The sequence below is a fragment of the Astyanax mexicanus genome, chromosome 22 (assembly GCF_023375975.1).
Source record: "Astyanax mexicanus isolate ESR-SI-001 chromosome 22, AstMex3_surface, whole genome shotgun sequence".
In the NCBI taxonomy this organism is placed as follows: Eukaryota; Metazoa; Chordata; class Actinopteri; order Characiformes; family Acestrorhamphidae; genus Astyanax; species Astyanax mexicanus.
In genome coordinates, this window is record NC_064429.1 from 6,203,962 (window position 1) to 6,223,145 (window position 19,184).

Genomic DNA, 19,184 nt, shown 5'->3' on the forward strand with positions numbered 1-19,184 from the left:
AGCTGACTGGTTGCTGAGCTAGGTTAATAACTGGAGTTTAAAATCTGTAAAAATGTTAATTCAGTGTTGAGAACATGAGCAAATTCTTCAGTATAAAAGTTATAAAACATGTATAATCTGTCTGACCGTCACAGAACACATTCTCACCTGGGTTTTCTCCTCTCTAGAGGTTCTCTGATGGGATTTATTACTGCACTGGAGTTGAGTTGCACCACTGTACTCTGGTCTCTGGTCTCAGGGCAAACAAAGCCATGCTCTATAGTACAAAACCTCCTACTGGTGGTTTTATATTGTAAATATTTTAAGATTTATTAAGAATTATTTATTTTCTCAATTAAGTGCCATGTGAATAAATGTGTGTATATATATATATATATATATATATATATATATATATATATATATATATATATATATGAGTGTACGCAACTTCAACAAGCCTGATTTTATTTTTTATTTTTTTACTGAGAAAAGTTTGTAACTTCTTTGATTAAAAAATGATATGTATATGTAAATTATATGTATTTTTCTGACAACTTACACAACTATCTGCTCTTTAAAATAAAGCAGCAATACAACAACAATACAACACTGTGTACCTTTTTAAAAAGCAGATTTTTACAAAGCCAATACAGGGCCACAGTTAGAAGAAAAGCATTTGTGAGGGCATGCACTTTTTTGCAAGCTAAAACAAAACTGTTTAAGGAAATGCAATTTTTTGTGAGGGCATGTAAAACCTTTGCAAGCATTTTTTTATTCAGTGAGGGAATTCAAAACGTTTCAATAAAAATATTTATTTTCTAAAGGAAATGTAAAACTTTTCAAGAGAAGAATATATTTTTTAAGGGAATTCTAAATTTTTCAAGGAAAATATTTATTTTTAAGGGAATGTAAAACCTTTTAAAAGAAAATTATTTTGTGAGAGAATTCAAAACCTTTCAAGGGAAAAAAATTAAAGGGACGGAATTTAAAACTTTAGCAAAGAAATAATATATTTTGTAAGGTAATTCAAAACTTTCTTGTGAGGGAATTTAAAACTTTTGTATTGGAAAGGTTTATTTTTTTAAGGAATTAAAAACTTTTTAAGAGAAATAATTATTTTATCAGGGAATTACATTTTTTATGTGAAAAAAACAATTTGTGAGGGATTTCAAAACAGTAGAAAAAAATTGTGAGGAAATTCATTACTTTTCAAGGGACAAAACTATTTTTAGTCAACATTCAAAACTTGTAAAATTATTATTTTTATTATTTTATTATTATTATTATTATTATTATTATTATTATTATTATTATTTTTATTATTATTATTTATAAATTATTTTTTGAAAGAATTTAAAACTTTTAAAGGGGAAAAGTATTTTGTCAGGGAATTCAAATTTTTTTATTGGAAAGGTTAATTTTTGAAGAAATTAAAAACTTTTGCAAAGGGAAAAATATTTTGTAAGGAAATTATAAATTTATCAAGAGAAATAATTATTTTCAATAGAAAGATTTATTTTTTTTAAAGGAATTCATAATATTTTTAAGAGGAAAAAATAGTTGTGAGCAAATTTAAAACTTTTTAAGGGAAAAATTGGTAAGGGGATGTTTTTTTTAAGAAAAAATATTTTAAAAGGGAATTCAAAACTTTTCAAGAGAAAAAAATATTTTGTGAGGGAATTTAACACTTTTCAATGGAAATATTTATATTTTGAAGGAATTCAAAATCTTTTTGAGGGAAAATATATTTTGTAAGGGAATTCAAAACATATTCATGATTTTGTTTGTCTTGCAGTATTTTTGAGGAGAGGAAAGAAACTGGATTTTTCATCAAATTAAAACCATATATTTAGAAAAACACAAACATGAACACTCAGTCACACAGTTTTCTGTATTCCATTTTATTTCTCTTTTTGTCCTTAAGTGATACATCTACATAAAATCAAGAATTAAACGCTGGCCTTGCATTACTAGTACTCGACAGAGGGATCGACCCGTCCTTTAAAACTTCAGTCGGAGTGAATAAGACTATGAATAAACCGTATCTCTGCTCAGAGTGTGGGACATGTCCAGTTCCCCTTACCTGTGTGAAAACATCGTAACATAATTATATATCTAACAGATATACAGTGGATATTGATATGGCACCACAACAGCCACACTGAGCTCTCCGAGTTTTCCCCTTCTTTTAATAAATGAATAAACTTTATCCTCCAGCATAATCTGTCCTACACATTTTTGGATTCCGCTCTACAGCAAAGCAATGAACACGAAGGGTGATTTAAAAACATTCCCTTTCTGCTTAAAAGTAAAGGGCTTTAAATGAGCACCCCTGAATTTTTGGAATAAAAGAAGAAACCGAGGACTGGTTCAGAAATTCGGTTTAAACCATCTAAACAAATAGCACAACAGTAGGCATCACAAAAGTGAATACTTTAAGAAACAGTTCCATAAACAGTGTTATTTAACAATAGCATTTACAATATTCTAAAAAAAACAAACAAACAAACAAATTAAAACGAAAAAAAAAAAAAACGTTTTATCTCAGTGTTGTCACTTTTCCTAATTTATTTTCCTTTAAAATTGGATTGGAGTCACTAAGGGTCGAAAACTTTTGTGCGATCCATCAGCATCCTCTTGCTCTACCGTCCATAAGACCTTTATCCTTAAAAACACCGACAACAACAACAACAAAAGAAACTTAAATAAGCCTAAAACCATGTTAAAATAAACTGTATCAGATCAGATAAAACTTCTGATCGTGCTCGTCGTCTGAAACCTTTAGTGTTTTAAGACCTTTAAGATGTTTTTAATTCCTTTGCAGTCTGAAGCAGAGCGGTTGGATCTCCTGCAGAGGGAGCCACAACTTTACTTTTTGTCTTCCGTTCAGAGCTGATATATATAATGATAAATAACAGCTCTGGAAAAAAAATAAGAGAACACTTATAATTGATGAGTTTCTTTGATTTTACCAAATTGAAAACCTCTGGAATATAATCAAGAGGAAGATGGATGATCACAAGCCATCAAACCACCAAACTGAACTGCTTGAATTTTTACACCAGGAGTAAAGCAGCATAAAGTTATCCAAAAGCAGTGTGTAAGACTGGTGGAGGAGAACATGATGCCAAGATGCATGAAAAAAATGTGATTAAAAACCAACCAGGGTTATTCCACCAAATATTGATTTCTGAACTCTTAAAACTTTTTTTGCATTATTTGAGGTCTGAAAGCTCTGCATCTTTTTAGTTATTTCAGCCATTTCTCATTTTCTGCAAATTATGCTTTAAATGACGATTTTTTTATTTGGAATTTGGGAGAAATGTTGTCTGTAGTTTATAGAATTAAACAACAATGTTCATTTTACTCAAACATAAACCTATAAGTAGCAAAATCAGAGAAACTGATTCAGAAACTGAAGTGGTCTCTTCATTTTTACCAGCTGTATATATAATAAATATCTGTAGTGTTTATCGTAGCTCTAAAAGGGTAAAATCACTTTGTGACAACACGTACTGTACATAATGTTTTGTGCAGAAGTGCAGAATCTCATGTAGGTTTGGCTCTTAGAACCCTGCAAAAGATTGACCCCCATTTCAACATTTGGTACAGTCCATTAACAACATGATTCCTATATAAATTACGACAGTTCCCTCAAACTGGGGGCAGCGGTGTTTAAGAATTTACCTTACAGTACAAATCAATACTAAAAAATTCAAGTTTTTCTTTCTGAATTTGGTTTGCTAAGCCCAGAGCCAAGCACTCAACCTCCTTAGCCCTTGTGTGGTGTTCATATTTTTGTTACTCGTTTACTTTGTTACTTGTATTTAATTCAGCAAAATGAAGCAATTCTACATTAAAATGCTTTACACATGCTCGCTTCACCTAAATTGCGAGCAATATAAACAGCTTACATGGTTAATATTTGCCCTTTACCTTTCTTATGTTACATTTCTTTCAAAAAGTGCTACTCTTTTTTTTATTAGTTTTTTAATAAAATGTAAAAGAAAATGAATTAAACTCAAGATATGAGTAGAAAATTTGTTTAGTTTCAAATTTACAAATGAAGCAATGTTTATTAGCCCGCCAATGCCAAAAAATGAGCCAATGCCAATGAGCCAATGCCAATGAGCCAATGCCAATGAGTTTGAGTTAGAAAAAATATATCTTTAGTATCATTTGATGAAAAATGAAAACGGGTCCCACAGACCCGAACACCACACAAGGGTTAAGTTTCCTCCAATCATACAAGTGCTTAAATTAAACGTACATCTTTGTGTCTTACTAAAGTAATGGGGCGATCAAACAGCTTCTGAATGTACTGAAACCAGGTCAAACGCTCCATAAAAGAGCTTTTATCTGATACTTAAAAAGGTCTTTACCATTAGAAGAGGTCTAAATTGCTAAGACTTGCTTTGAACCCTTCTACATAAGTACAGTGACATAACCATGCTCAAGACGTAGCTTAATGGAGATCATATGCAATCGAAATATGTCAAAATACAGCTCTGGAAAAAATTAAGAGATCACTTCAGTTTCTGAATCAGTTTCTCTGATTTTGCTATTTATAGGTTTATTTTTGAGTAAAATGAACATTGTTGTTTTATTCTATAAACTACAGACAACATTTCTCCCACATTCCAAATAATTCCAAAGCATTTATTTGCAGAAAATGAGAAATGGCTGAAATAACAAAAAAGATGCAGAGCTTTCAGACCTTAAATAATGCAAAAAAAAGTTCATAATCATAAAGTTTTAAGATTAAAAAAAAAAATCAATATTTGGTGGAATAACCCTGGTTTTAAATCACAGTTTTTTTTTCATGCATCTTGGCATCATGTTCTCCTCCACCAGTCTTACACACTGCTTTTGGATAACTTTATGCTGCTTTACTCCTGGTGCAAAAATTCAAGCAGCTCAGTTTGGTGGTTTGATGGTTTGTGATCATCCATCTTCCTCTTGATTATATTCCAGAGGTTTTCAATTTGTTAAAATCAAAGAAACTCATCATTTTCATCATAGACATAATAGTTCCCAGTAGTGTACCCTTACACTGTTATTACTAGACATCATGCTTCATGACATGTTTATGATTAGGGTTATGTTAATCTTACATAGCAGGGTTCCAGTAGTAGTAGTAGTAGTAGTAGTAGTTTTTTTCTTTTCTAAAAGTCAATGGCAATTCTTGTCTGCAAGCAAAATAAAACCAGATGCACCCATTAGCTAACACAAGCTAAACATGCTACTACTGTTTTTATGGCCTTTTTGTTGGGTCACATCCAACATGGGTGGGTCCAAGTGACAGAAAACAACAAAACAATGCAAACACTGTTTCTTAAAACATGTGCAAACTAGCCAAACCGAAAGCAGCTGCAGCTAACATCTTAATTCTGAAATGAAACGGACAGAAAAGCAAAAAAATATATATATTTTGTCACAGCTCTGAATAAAGCATTTCCTTTTCAGTTGTGATTTAGGGCGTTTTCACACTTGTTTTTCTTACAGAACGTCTGAGTCACCCATTACTGATTCTGGATTTGATTATGGGAGAGGTCTCAAATGGATGAGTCTGTACACAGAAATAGAAAATCCTGCACTTATTTACAGGAGGGGTCACAAATAGTTGAGTACGCACTTAGAACCAACATTTTAGACTTTCTTATTTGTAAAGGGGTCCATCCCAAAGTTCTTGACTTGTTTGTCTAAGAGTTTTTTTTTTTTTAAAGAACAAGCCATGGACAGTCAAAAACACAGTCAGATCTAATTCTGGTCTTTGTTATGGGTGTTTTAGTTACTAGTTACTTCTCAAAAAAAGTAACTAACTAGTTACTAACTGAGTTACTCCACTATAAAAGTAACTAGTTACCAGTAAAAGTAACTATTGCGTTACTTTTGTGTTACTCGCCCCCGTAACCCCCCCGGCCTCCACCTTCCTTTTCAGTCTTTTGTGTCTAGAGGACACAGCTGATAAATATGAGCCCAATTCTATTTCAAACCTTGACCCAACCACTTAGCCCTACCAATTCTTTTTGTGAATTCAAATCTTGGGGGAAAGTGCCCAAAGTCTTGTTGTAGAGGTAGGGTTTCCTGATTCTTGTTGGGATAGAGGGGTAGGGTGTATCAATTCTTGTTGGGATAGAGGGGTTAAGTGTCTCAACTCTTGTTTGGATAGAGGGGTTAAGTGTCTCAATTCTTGTTTGGATAGAGGGGTTAAGTGTCTCAATTCTTGTTTGGATAGAGGGGTAGGGTGTCTCAACTCTTGTTTGGATATAGGGGTGGGGTGTCTCGACTCTTGTTGGGATAGAGGGGTAGGGTTTCCTGATTCTTGTTTGGATAGAGGGATTAAGTGTCTCAACTCTTGTTTGGATAGAGGGGTAGGGTATCTCGACTCTTGTTTGGATAGAGGGGTAGGGTGTCTCGACTCTTGTTTGGATAGAGGGGTTAAGTGTCTCAACTCTTGTTTGGATAGAGGGGTTAATTGTCTCAACTCTTGTTTGGATAGAGGGGTAGGGTATCTCGACTCTTGTTTGGATAGAGGGGTAGGGTGTCTCGACTCTTGTTTGGATAGAGGGGTAGGGTGTCTCGACTCTTGTTTGGATAGAGGGGTAGAGTGTCTCAACTCTTGTTTGGATAGAGGGGCGGGGTTTCCTGATTCTTGTTGGGATAGAGGGGTTAAGTGTCTCAATTCTTGTTGGGATAGAGGGGTAGGGTACCTGATTTTTGTTGAAAAAGTAATTAGTTATAGTTACTAGTTACTTGTCCAAAAAAGTAACTGAGTTACTAACTGAGTTACTCCACTATAAAAGTAACTAGTTACCAGTAAAAGTAACTATTGCGCTACTTTTGTGTTACTCGCCCCCGTAACCCCCCCGGCCCCCACCTTCCCTAGTGCATGACATCGTTTATCTCATCCTCCCCTCTCTTGTGACCCACACACACAACGCACACACACACACACACACACTTGCACCTTTGTCTGTATGGGCGAAGTTCATTGAGCGGCTAAAGTAACGCGCAGTAACGGGGTGTCGGAAATGGTAACGGCATTATAGTTTTGAAAAAGTTCCAGTATGAAAACGCCCTTAGTTGATTCCCTTAAGGTTCCACTCAGTAAATACCTAAAGTATGTACACATTTGTAGTATTTTGAGTTACATAACTCTATGCCAAGCAGCGTCAGACGACATACACCTTCTTGACCATTCGAATATGGCCTCTTATAAGTACTTGTGGTTTAACACCTGACACACCATGACTTTTCAAGGAGAATCATCGTTCATGTTTTAAAAAACACTGCTAACACATACAGCTAATACATTTCATTGTAATAAATAAAATCTCTCATGGTTGTACTTGTAGTTGTAAAGTGATTTCTCTCTCTCTCTCCAGACTCAAGTGTCTGGTCTCTCCACATGTCCTGTGGCCCTCCCCTGCTGTAGGGGGCAGCAGGGGGTTCTGTCTCTAGAGGAGAGCTTGGGTAGAGAGAAGAGAAGAGAAAAGAGAGAAAGCGAACACTGCAATGGAGGGATGTGGGGTCAGGGCCAGGGTCCCTTCCCCTATGCCTTCCCAGTCTCTGTGCCGTTCTTGTCGTTGACGAGTGCACCGGGAGGCTGTTGCCCGTCCTTCCTCGGGGGCATCCTCTCGTTTATCCGGTCCAGGCCCCTCGCCTCCTCAAAGTTACGGATCTTCCGTGTGGGTGAGAAGCCTTGGATGGCTGCCGGAGAGGAGACATGAAGTAAGGAAAAGGAGGGATGGATCCAAGGAGGGGAAGAGATAAGAAAAATGATTAGAAGAGGCACGGGGACAGCATGTCAGAACAGGAACACTAAATAAAGGGGCTCCCTCTAGAGGACACAGCTGATAAATATGAGCCCAATTCTGTTTCAAACCTTGACCCAACCACTTAGCCCTACCATTTCTTTTTGTGCATTCAATCTAGGGGGAAAGTGCCCAAAATCTTGTTGGGATAGAGAGGTAGAGTGTCCTGATTCTTGTTGGGATAGACAGGTTAAGTGTCTCAACTCTTGTTTGGATAGAGGGGTTAAGTGTCTCGACTCTTGTTGGGATAGAGGGGTAGGGTGTCTCGACTCTTGTTGGGATAGAGGTTGTAGGGTGTCCTGATTCTTGTAGGGATAGAGGGGTTGGGTTTCACGACCCTTGATGGGATAGAGGGTTAGGGTGTCCTGATTCTTGTTGGAATAGAAGGGTAGGGTTTCCTGACTCTTGTTGGGATAGAGAGGTACGGTTTCCTGACTCTTGTTGGGATAGAGGGGTAGGGTTTCCTGATTCTTGTTGGGATAGAGGGGTAGGGTTTTCTGATTCTTGTTGGGATAGAGGGGTAGGGTTTCCTGACTCTTGTTGAGATAGAGGGGTAGGGTTTTCTGATTCTTGTTGGGATAGAGGGGTAGGGTTTCCTGATTCTTGTTGGGATAGAGGGGTAGGGTTTCCTGATTCTTGTTGGGATAGAGGGGTAGGGTTTCCTGATTCTTGTTGGGATAGAGGGGTAGGGTTTCCTGATTCTTGTTGGGATAGAGGGGTAGGGTTTCCTGACTCTTGTTGAGATAGAGGGGTAGGGTTTTCTGATTCTTGTTGGGATAGAGGGGTAGGGTTTCCTGATTCTTGTTGGGATAGAGGGGTAGGGTTTCCTGATTCTTGTTGGGATAGAGGGGTAGGGTTTCCTGATTCTTGTTGGGATAGAGGGGTAGGGTTTCCTGATTCTTGTTGGGATAGAGGGGTAGGGTTTCCTGACTCTTGTTGAGATAGAGGGGTAGGGTTTTCTGATTCTTGTTGGGATAGAGGGGTAGGGTTTCCTGATTCTTGTTGGGATAGAGGGGTAGGGTTTCCTGATTCTTGTTGGGATAGAGGGGTAGGGTGTCTCGACAGTTGTTGGGATAAAGGTGCTGGGTATGGTGATTCTTGTTTGGTGAAGTGTGGTACACACTCCAAATAGAGAGTTATGAGAAATAATCAGCAAGACGGTGGTGCCAATGGATAAACAACCCCACAAATTAAGTTTTTTGTTTTGGAACAATTGCAAATGTTAGAGGTACAAATAAGAAATAGGATTGGGACCTGGTCTCCAAAGAACTGGAACTGGAAAAGCTTTCAGTTCTTTCAGCTTTGCTCAAGTGACATTATAGACTGACTGAAATGTAATGGTCTAAAGGTATGATTTTTAAAGCAGGAGAAAAACACAATAAAAATGTACGAAAACAGACAGAAATAAAAATGTCTGGCTGACTTCCGTTCACTCGGTCATAGAACGCTTTTAATATCAGCATGCATTATAAATGTTTTTTAGATGAAGTGAAACAAAACAAAACACATAACAGCAGCACAGACAGACCCACAACAACAACTGTCTGACTCCTAATTGGCTTCAGAAATTAGCTTACCAGGTAGAATGCAGCAGAAAAGCAAAACATCGGTATTATTAGCGCAGAACGGCAATGAACATATATTAATCACAGCATGCACACAATATATTACAAAATTATTAAATAAATAAATTGGTGCATCCCTACTGAAATCTTAACATTCTGTTCCTGTTACACAAAAAAAATGTGTATCTCCAAATAGGAATATTTTCAGAAGAAGGAAAAACTATTTTCAGCTTCAATGAAAGTCAGTTAAAAACAATTTATATTGCTACAATTATATTAAGCCATTTTTGCACAATTTCTTTTGATCTGTGTATTGTGTGATTTGGACACTTTGTATTAAAAAACTGTTAGATTAACATTGTCAAAAAGAGAAAAACACCAAAAATTAAAAAAAGGAAGTAAAGTACATTGTATTCCAAGTAATTTGGGTAAAAATCTATTCTGAAAATCTAATCTTTGTGAATTTTGTAATCTTTGTAAAAAAAAAAAAAGTCTTAAAGCTTTAAATGTTGGCAAAAAGTAAAAAATACCTATAATAGTGACATGGAAATGGAAACAGATCTTATTCCAAGTCATTTTCTAAGCATTCCTATTGTTCAACTCTTCATAGTTTTTTTTTTTTTGATACAAGAACAACAATATAAGAATTCACATTCTGTCAAAAAGTGAAAAACACCAAAAACTGTGAAAATGGAAGTAGATGGAAAAGAGATTGTATTCCAAGTAATTTGGGAGAATATCTATTAATCTGATTTTTATGAATTTTGTAATCTTTGTGGAGAAAAAGTCAGATTAAATTTAGTCAAAAAGTGAAAAAAACCTACAATGGTGATAATGGATGTCATGTCCTTCCAAGTCATTTTCTAAACATTTCTAAGCATTGTTCAAGTCAACATGAATTTTTTATACAATATAAAGAATAACTTCCAGATGCACATTCACAAACAAGATGGAGATACTTAAGATTGTCTTGCTGTTACCGCTAAGGCACGATAGAAGAGTAACAAAGAACATGCAGAACCACGTTAACCACAATGCCTTTTGTTTCCACAGCCCACAAAACACACTCGGACAGAAAGAGGAGATTCTTGCACAATCAGCAGTTTTTTTTAATGCGCTCTCGTAATTCTAAAAACATGCTGGACTCAAGCCAAGGAGCATTAGTCCCAGTTCAGGTAGCAAACACAACTGGTCCATTCATTCCCGGTAGAAGGGCGGGTGGGGGGCGGGTGGGGGGCAGGAGAGCGGTGCTGTGTTCTGCAGCGGTGCGGAAACCGGGTCAGTGACTCGGGAACGTCTTGCCGTGGCACACTTAACACCCGGCGAGCGCGTGGGCGTGTGTTAAGTAAGTGTTTGTTTTGCACCTTGCTGCATTACGCTAGCGAGAGACGGAGAGAGAGAGAGAAAGAGAGAGAGAGGGAGCGAGGGAGGGAGGGAGGTATTTGGTTGGAGGGATGAAAAGAAGCAGGCTGTCTCCGGAGGTGTGCCAAACCTAACAAGCTTAGGATCTGAAAATACCCAGCGCTGGGAGGACCCAGCTGCTCGACCAATCGGGAGTGAGGGCCAGGAATTAGCCGGCTACAGTAAAGGTCCTGGGACTGGCAGGCCGAGCTGGCTGGATGGTTTGTTGAAGCACTTCAGGGCGACCAAAACGGTTCTTCTTTTTTTTTTTTTTTTACAATGGAAGCCGCAACATTCAACCAGCGTAACCCAGCGTTACTCGACTTATGCAAGAATAACCTTTCTGACATAAGAGCACAACATACAACAAAACAGGATTCACAAGACAACAAAACAGCACAGACGAAAAAAGGCACAAACACAACGTTGGGGTTTGGGGTTTTAGTGCAACACAACATTGAAGACTCCATAAGTGACAAGCATACCTTTGCCCTCCTTCGCTAAAAGTGTGGCTGCGTTAGAAAGAAGCCAAATGAACAGGACAAAAAAAAATGTTAGTAAGTGATCAGTCATTAGTGGTTAGTTTCCTCCCTGCAAGCTTCCACAAGTAATCCACAGAACAGCAGATCAAACAATTCCAAATCATTTCAGCAGAAATGTGCAGCAGAGAACTGGCAGCTAGGCAAGAGAAGGAATTAGTCAAATCTGGAGCGAGCACACAGATGAGGCAGAGGCGTAGGTGAACGGCTCTAGTTATCAGTTCAGGTTGTTGCTTCATTCCTTATATAAAGGCTTGGCGAAGGACTAGCTTTTGAAGACTCACAGATGTCAAAATAAGTCAAATAAAATGACAAGAGGCACAAGTACATTGCATTGTTGCAATTCAAAACAATAGACTTTGAAAAGAAGTACACTAACTGAGAAATGTAGCCATTGGTACATCTGCTGTGGTTACCATGCCTACCCACATTCTATAGACAAGACAGGACAACCATATCTTGGTGACCATGCTTGTGCTAGGCAGAAATGGAAATTAACCTCTGTGATGTCACACAAATGCACACTTTTGAGGACCCATTAAGGACACATTCCCAGAATACAATGCCCAGGGAATTGTGAGGGTTAGGGGCCTTGCTTTGGAAAACCTCAGGAAAACCTTGCCTTTCAATAAATCATCCCCCCTTTAATTATTTTCCCAGTTAGCAATTAATTTTATTTCAATTTTTCTCCCAGTTTCTCCCAATTTAGATAGAACAATTGTCCCACCTGCTACTCAACTGTATCCCCCATCACTGGTGATGTCACAACACAAGAAGGGTGAAGACTTGCACATGTGAAGTCAGCCACCACCTCTTTTCCAACTGCTGTTGATTCAACATTGCCGAGTAGCATCACATCGCACTCAGAATAAAGTGCAGCGACTCGGTTCTTATACATCAGCTCACAGACGCAGCCTTGTGCTGATCGACATCACCCTAGGAGTGATGAGGGGATAGAGCAGCACCACCTACTGTACCCACCCAGAGAGAGCAAGTGCACCCCAGCAATTATTTAATTTTTTTTTTTTTCTGCTAGCTAGCCCCACAGTGTCAACTTGTCTATCCCAGGTATCAAACCCACAATCTTGTTTTTGAGGACCCAGTGCTTTAACTGCTGAGACACCAATGCATTAAGGGATAAAGAGGAATTCTAAATAGTCTCAAGCCCAAACATTACCAGGGAAACCTTGCCATTTCATAAAACACTCCTTGTAATGTATTTCAAAGTTAGAACTTATTTGAATTTGAGTTTTTTTCTGCTTGCTGGCCAATGCAGAATGACGAATGATGTTAGGACTGCTGCCTAGGAAGTGTTTCCAACAGTTGTATTGATGCATTCCATTTGCATGCATAGAGTATACCACAGCTGGTTTTACAAACATTTACCAGTATTTTATGTCCCAGGTTGGCATTGTATGCATGGCCCAGATTAGCAGTGTTAATGATACCAGTTGATAATAATATTTTATGCATACAATAATTAAAACATGTCCATAGATAGAAGTGAGACAGTATTGTTTGTAAAACTGATTTCCTGATACACAAAAACAGGTATATATCAATAATACTACTTTTACTACTGTTTATAGTAAGTAGTGCAGCCATCTTGGATTCTCAACTTAAGGTTAAGGTTCTCCAAACTTTCACAGTAGGAAATTGAATTGGTTAACTAATTCAACAATACAGGAATAGGGATCTGTTATTTAAGTTACAGAACATAGCAGTAATCAAAGAGTTCTTTGGCTGGCGTTTTCGAGCACATCGGCCTTTCAGGAATTTCTCGGAAAACAAGCTCTTCACAAACCCGTAAAACCCTTCCTAGGGGTTTGCTGGAGCAAAATTTCCACACAAAAAGAACTGGAATCAGGACACCGAAGACCAATTACTGGTTTATTCCAGCATGAAGCACCTTTAAATACCAGATCAGCGGGGTTCGCCGAGGCCAGCTGCCTCCATGCAAGACAGAAACATAAAAAGATCACAGTGAGGGACTGTCGTCTACCGCTGTTCCCCCAGACGGTCACTACTGCCATCCATGCACCATTCTTCTACCACACATGTGGCTTATTGAGTCCTTAGGGCTCAATTGGATGTATGTTTTCTTGGTATATAGAATTGATTAAAAATCTTTGTGTTTCTTCAGGTTTTCAGAGGTTCTTCAGAAACATTCATTTATGATATATTTTTTTCCTACGATACTTGTGAAGAAGTGATGAGGGGAAAGACCACCATCTAGCCACCCAAAGAGAGCGAGGCCAATTGTTCTCTCTCAAGGCTCTGGCAGCTGATGGCAGACTACATGAATGGGATTCGAACCAGCAATCTTCTGATCATAGTGGCAGAACCGTAGACCACTCTGATTCCTAGACTGAAACATTCATCATAAAATAACCTGCATGGTGCAAAGAGCATTAAATAGTATAGCAGCTTTGTGCAAACATAACAAAACTTGTAAACAGTAAATGAATTGGCAAATGCCAAGTTCCGACATCAATGTTGAAGATGTTTCTTCTGCCTCTTCATTGGTAAGTATTCTGGCATCACACTGTCGGTACTATTAGGACACTTGCAGGTCCTACACTTTTTTACTAATTTCCTATTTTCCCTCTACCCATTTTCAATGTAAGTCCTGACCTGCCAACTACTGTCTGCTCAGTGGTGATCCAGACAAGGTTGGGTGCTGGTGGCTACCTTCACTGGATCAGTCCAAGGTCACTTAAAATGTTTACTCAAAAGAATCTTCAACCCAGACCTATGTAAAGCTGCTTTGTGCCAACATCATTGTGTAAAGTGCTCTATGTATTTAAATCTTCCAAATCATTAAAACCTACTATTTCTGCTGGCATCCCTTCCCAAGATCCCTCTGAGATCGTTGGTCGCTGTCCCTCTCAGATGGTCCCTCTCTCTCTGCATGGCCAGATCTGTTGCCGACCTTTAGTGACCTTTCTTTTGGTCCTGGACACCTCAGTAAGAGCTGTGGCCACTATGAGCTGACAGATCGATTATCAGCCCCATAAGGCACCCCTGGTGGCAGGCAGCCATTGATTGGCTCCTGAGGTACAAAGGGCCATACAAGGGGACCACACCTTTGATGGGGAAGTTAAAGTTTGGCACCATCAGAACCCAAAGCAGCTTTAGGTAACCATCATGAGTAATGGAAAAAGCAGGAATTTTGTGAGGTAATCAAGTCAACACGGCCTTTGTGGACTCTCAAATTGAGATGAATTACCTGAGTTTTTGCCACAGGTGGACCCTTGAGAAAGGTCACTGAACCAACTTGGGCAGAAGAAGTGGTGCCTCACTGGGTTACTGATGAGGGCAGGTTTTTGATTACAGGGTTGTGGGTTCAATACCCAAGTTCGACAAGCTGCCACTTGTGGGCCCTTGAGAAAGGTCCTATACCCAATGCAAAAGCATTGGTTATATTCAAGACTTAATTCACTGGGTTACTGATGAGGTTGGGTTTTTGATTAGACTGTTGTGGGTTCGATGCCCAGGTCTGCCAAGCTGCCAATGTTGGGCACCTGAGAAAAGTCCTCTTTGGGCAGGAGCAGTGGAGGCATAATCATTACAGCACTGGGTTACTGTTTAACAAGCTGCCACTATTGGGAAAGTTAATATTTATGCAAGGGTTATGGGTTTGATACCCAGGTTGACAAGCTGCCACTGTTGTATCCTTCAGAAAAGTGGTTGCTCATTTGTTAGAGTGCTGGGTTACTGATGAAAGGGTTGTGGGTTCAATTCCCAAGGTCAACAAGCTGTAACTGTTGGGCAATTGAGCAAGGCCAATAGCCCTCCCTGTGCAGGAGCAAGCTCTATGGTTTTATTTGTGGGGTCAATACCCAAATTTGACAAGCTGCCACTGGTGAGCTTTTAAGAAAGGTCATTAACCCTTCCTGGGCAGAAGTAGCGGTGCCTCAGGATTTCAGTCAATGGGTTTCTGATTAAGATGGGTTTTTGATTACATGGTTGTGGGTTTGATGCCTAGGTTTGCCAATCTGTCACTTTTGGGGCCTTAAGCTAGGCCCTTAACCTTTCTTGGGCAGGAGCAGTGATGGCACAGTCATTTGAGCACCTGAGTTCAATAAGCTGCCACTGTTGGGAAGAACCCTTGACCCTCCATGGCTCTACTTTCTCTACTTTCTCCGCAAGCTGAGAAGAGCTGGAGCCCCCACCCCCATCATGACCACCTTCTACAGAGGGGCCATCGAGAGCATCCTGACCAGCTGTTTCACAGTGTGGTACGGGGCCTGCACAGAATCCTGCCGCAGGACCCTCCAGCGCATCGTGAGAGCAGCTGAGAAGATTGTTGGCACCTCTCTCCCCTCCCTTCAGGACTTGTACAGCTCCCGCCTCACACGGAAAGCCCTCCGTCTGGCAGGAGATCCCTCCCACCCACTACACAGCTTCTTCAGCCTGCTGCCATCAGGGAGGAGATTGCGGAGTCTCAGGGCGAGGACCAGCAGACTGCGAGACAGCCCCATCCATCAGGCTGTGAGGATGCTGAACTCTCTTCCTGCTCTACCCCCCATTCCAATCCTGCCCCCAGCACACACTCACTCAGCATCCTGAACCCCCACTAATAAAGTACTGAAACTCTGCACTACAATGCACAAAGTACTGGTCCCTTCCAAACGGACTTGCACTACACAACACCTGCACTACTGATATACTTGCACTGTCTATACGCACTTTAATTCCACTTAATTAAACTGTGAACTTTAAGAACTTACGCACCCATTCACTTTACCAGCCTTAAGCTAAATACCATATACCCTATTTGCACTACTGATATATACTATTTATACTGTCATTCCATCTCAATCACCATCAATATTGCACTATTGTCTTACGTATGTTTATTGTGTCTTGTTGTTTTGTACATATAGTGTCTCCCACTCTTTTATATTATTTATCTATTTCTTTTTTTTAACTTATATTTATATATCTATTTCTCCCCCACACCACTGCACCTTGTTTTTGTCTCATGTATGTCTATTTGTGTCCCTGCTGTATTGTACACATAGTGTCTCCCATTCTCCTTATTATATCTATTATCTGTACCTGCTGTAAAATTGGGAAGGAGAGTAACGTAATTTCAATTCTCTGTATGTCCTGTACATATGCAGTATTGACAATAAAACTACTTGACTTGACGTGACTTGACTTGACTTGACTTATTTTTGACAGGGTTATGAGTTCAGTACCCAGGTAGCCCAAGCTGCAGCTTTTGGGCCCTTGATAAAGGTGCTTAACTTTCCTTGGGCAGAGGCAATGGTGGCTCAGTCGTTATTTATCACAGGGTTATGGGTTTAAAACCCAGGTTACCTTAGCAGCCACTCCTGGGCCCTTCATTAAGACTAATACTTTTCCTTGGGCAGAAGCAATGGTGGGTCAGTTGTTATTTATGACAGGCTTATGGGTCTAATACCCAGGTTACCCAAGCTGCCACTCCTGGGCCCTTGATTAAGGCCCTGAACTTTCCTTGGGCAGAAATAATAGTGGCTCTGTCAATATGTATGCAAGGGTTATGGGTTTGTTACCCAGATAGCCCAAGCTGCATCTTTTGGGCCCTTGATAAAGGTACTATACTTTCCTTGGGCAAAACCAATGGTGGCTCTGTCGTTATTTATGACAGGGTTATGGGTTCAATACCCAGGTTACCCAAGCTGCCACTGCTGAGCCCTTGATAAAGGTCCCTAACTTTCCTTGGGCAGAAGCAATGATGGATCAGTCGCTATGTGTGACAGGTGTATGGGTTCAACACCCAAAGATACCTAAGCTGCCAATCATGGGCCCTTGACAAAGATCCTTAAGTTTCCTTGGGCAGAAGCAATGATGGCTCTTCCAGTGAGTATGACAGGGTTATGGGTTCGATACCAAGGTTACCCAATCTGCCACTCCTGGGCCCTTGATTAAGGGGCTTAACTTTCCTTGGGCAGAAGTAATGGTGGCTCAGTTGTTATTTATGACAGGGTTATGGGTTCAATACCCAGGTTACCCAAGCTGCCACTCCTGGGCCCTTGATTAAGGGGCTTAACTTTCCTTGGGCAGAAGTAATGGTGGCTCAGTTGTTATTTTTGTTAATGGTTATGGGTTCAATACCCAAGTTACCTAAGCTGCCACTGCTGAGCCCTTGATTAAGGCCTTTAACTTTCCTTGGGCAGAAGTAATGGTGGCTAAGTTGTTATTTGTGTTAAGGTTATGGGTTCAATACCCAAGTTTCCTAAGCTGCCACTGCTGAGCCCTTGATTAAGGCCTTTAACTTTCCTTGGGCAGAAGTAATGGTGGCTCAGTTGTTATTTGTGTTAAGGTTATGGGTTCATCCGAGCAGATACCCAGATTTGAAAAGCTGCCATTCTTAGTTTTGGCTGCTCAAATATGCACTATATTACTGTATGTATGCTTGTGTTCACTACACAGATATGTTAAAGGCAGGGGCTAAATACAAATAGTTAACATGGGTGTCTTGTTTTTAAACAATCCTGAAATTCCCCTGTTCTAGAATGTGGAAAACATTGAAAACTTTTGACTGGCACTCAACAACCAGAGAGCCAGTGGGCAGGGAGCGAGCTGCCATTTCTGATGCCAGGAGGAAGACAGGCAGGTCTATAAATACACTTTTCTCTTTCTCTTTTTTTTTCGCCTGGTGTGAAAGAACAGCTCAGTGTTTGCGCTGCACGCAAACAGAACTCTTTACACCAAAACATTTCAGCAGGACAAGAGGAAAGAGTCTGGCTGATATGCATACATGCACGTGAACATACAGCAACAGAGCTGTTAATGCAGCAGCAGATTATTCAACTGACTCAGTTTATTTATTTGTACACAAAAAACCTGCTGAACCAGCTCAGTCAACCTAGCTCTAAAACGCCATTAGTCGCAAATCAGGCAAGTAAATTAGAAGAGTCAGCATGATGCTAAATTAGTTCAGCTGAACAATAGATACTTAAAGTACACAACGGTCAGATATACATATGTATATGAGGGTAAAGGGCATTTTAAACATTGATAAACTGTTCTTCACAATGGCCAAGTTGAGAGGAGGCTGCGTGCTGTCATTGTGGTGGAACTTTAAATAAGCATTTTGTTTGTTTCCTGTTACTTTCAAAACTGAATAGTCTCAACCCTGAGACTTAACCCTGTTACTTTTAAAACTGAATAGTCTCAAACCTGCAACTCATCCCTGTTAGTTTCAAAATCGAATAGTCTTAAACCTGGGACCCAACACTGTTACTTTAAAAATTGAATAGTATCAAACCTGCGACTCAACCCTGTTACTTTCAAAACTGAATAGTCTTAAACGTGTGACTCAATCCTGTTACTTTTAAAACTGAACAGTCTCAAACCTGTGAGTCATTCCTGTTACTTTTAAATTCAAATAGTCTCAAACCTGCAACTCATCTCTGTTACTTTAAAAATTGAATAGTCTCAAACCTGCAACTCAACCCTGTTAATTTCAAAGCTGAACAGTCTCAAACCTGCGACTCAACCCTGTTAATTTTTTAAAACTGAATAGTCTCAACCCTGTTACTCAACCTTTTTACTTTCAAAACTAAATAGTCTCAAACCTACGACTCAACCCTGTTACTCTCAAAACTGAATAGTCTTAAACCTGACTCAACCCTGTTACTCTCAAGTCTGAATAGTCTTAAACCTGACTCAACCCTGTTACTCTCAAAACTGAATAGTCTTAAACCTGACTCAACCCTGTTACTCTCAAGTCTGAATAGTCTTAAACCTGACTCAACCCTGTTACTCTCAAAACTGAATAGTCTTAAACCTGACTCAACCCTGTTACTCTTAAAACCGCAGGTCAGTTTCCTCTGCCGAGACGTGCAAAAATGCAGCGCTGTTCAGATACAAACCCGCCAAAAGTC

The 19,184-nt window shown here is 39.4% G+C and overlaps 1 protein-coding gene across 3 annotated transcripts in view; it reads right to left on the reverse strand.

The window, feature by feature from the left end:
- Positions 1–6,744: 6,744 nt before the first annotated feature.
- ppp3cca (protein phosphatase 3, catalytic subunit, gamma isozyme, a) overlaps positions 6,745–19,184 on the reverse strand; it is an 82,600-nt gene continuing 70,160 nt past the window's right edge. Inside the window, exons 13-14 of one of the 3 annotated variants that reach the window (XM_022666838.2) lie at positions 11,251–11,277; positions 6,745–7,686 (exon numbers count right to left, since the gene is read on the reverse strand). In XM_022666838.2, coding sequence (XP_022522559.1) covers positions 7,538–7,686; positions 11,251–11,277 — 176 coding nt within the window. In that variant the 3' untranslated portion in view covers positions 6,745–7,537. Of the gene's footprint in view, positions 7,696–11,250; positions 11,278–19,184 lie in introns of all 3 variants that reach the window. The other 2 variants (XM_022666837.2, XM_022666839.2) reach the window with 2 other exon arrangements.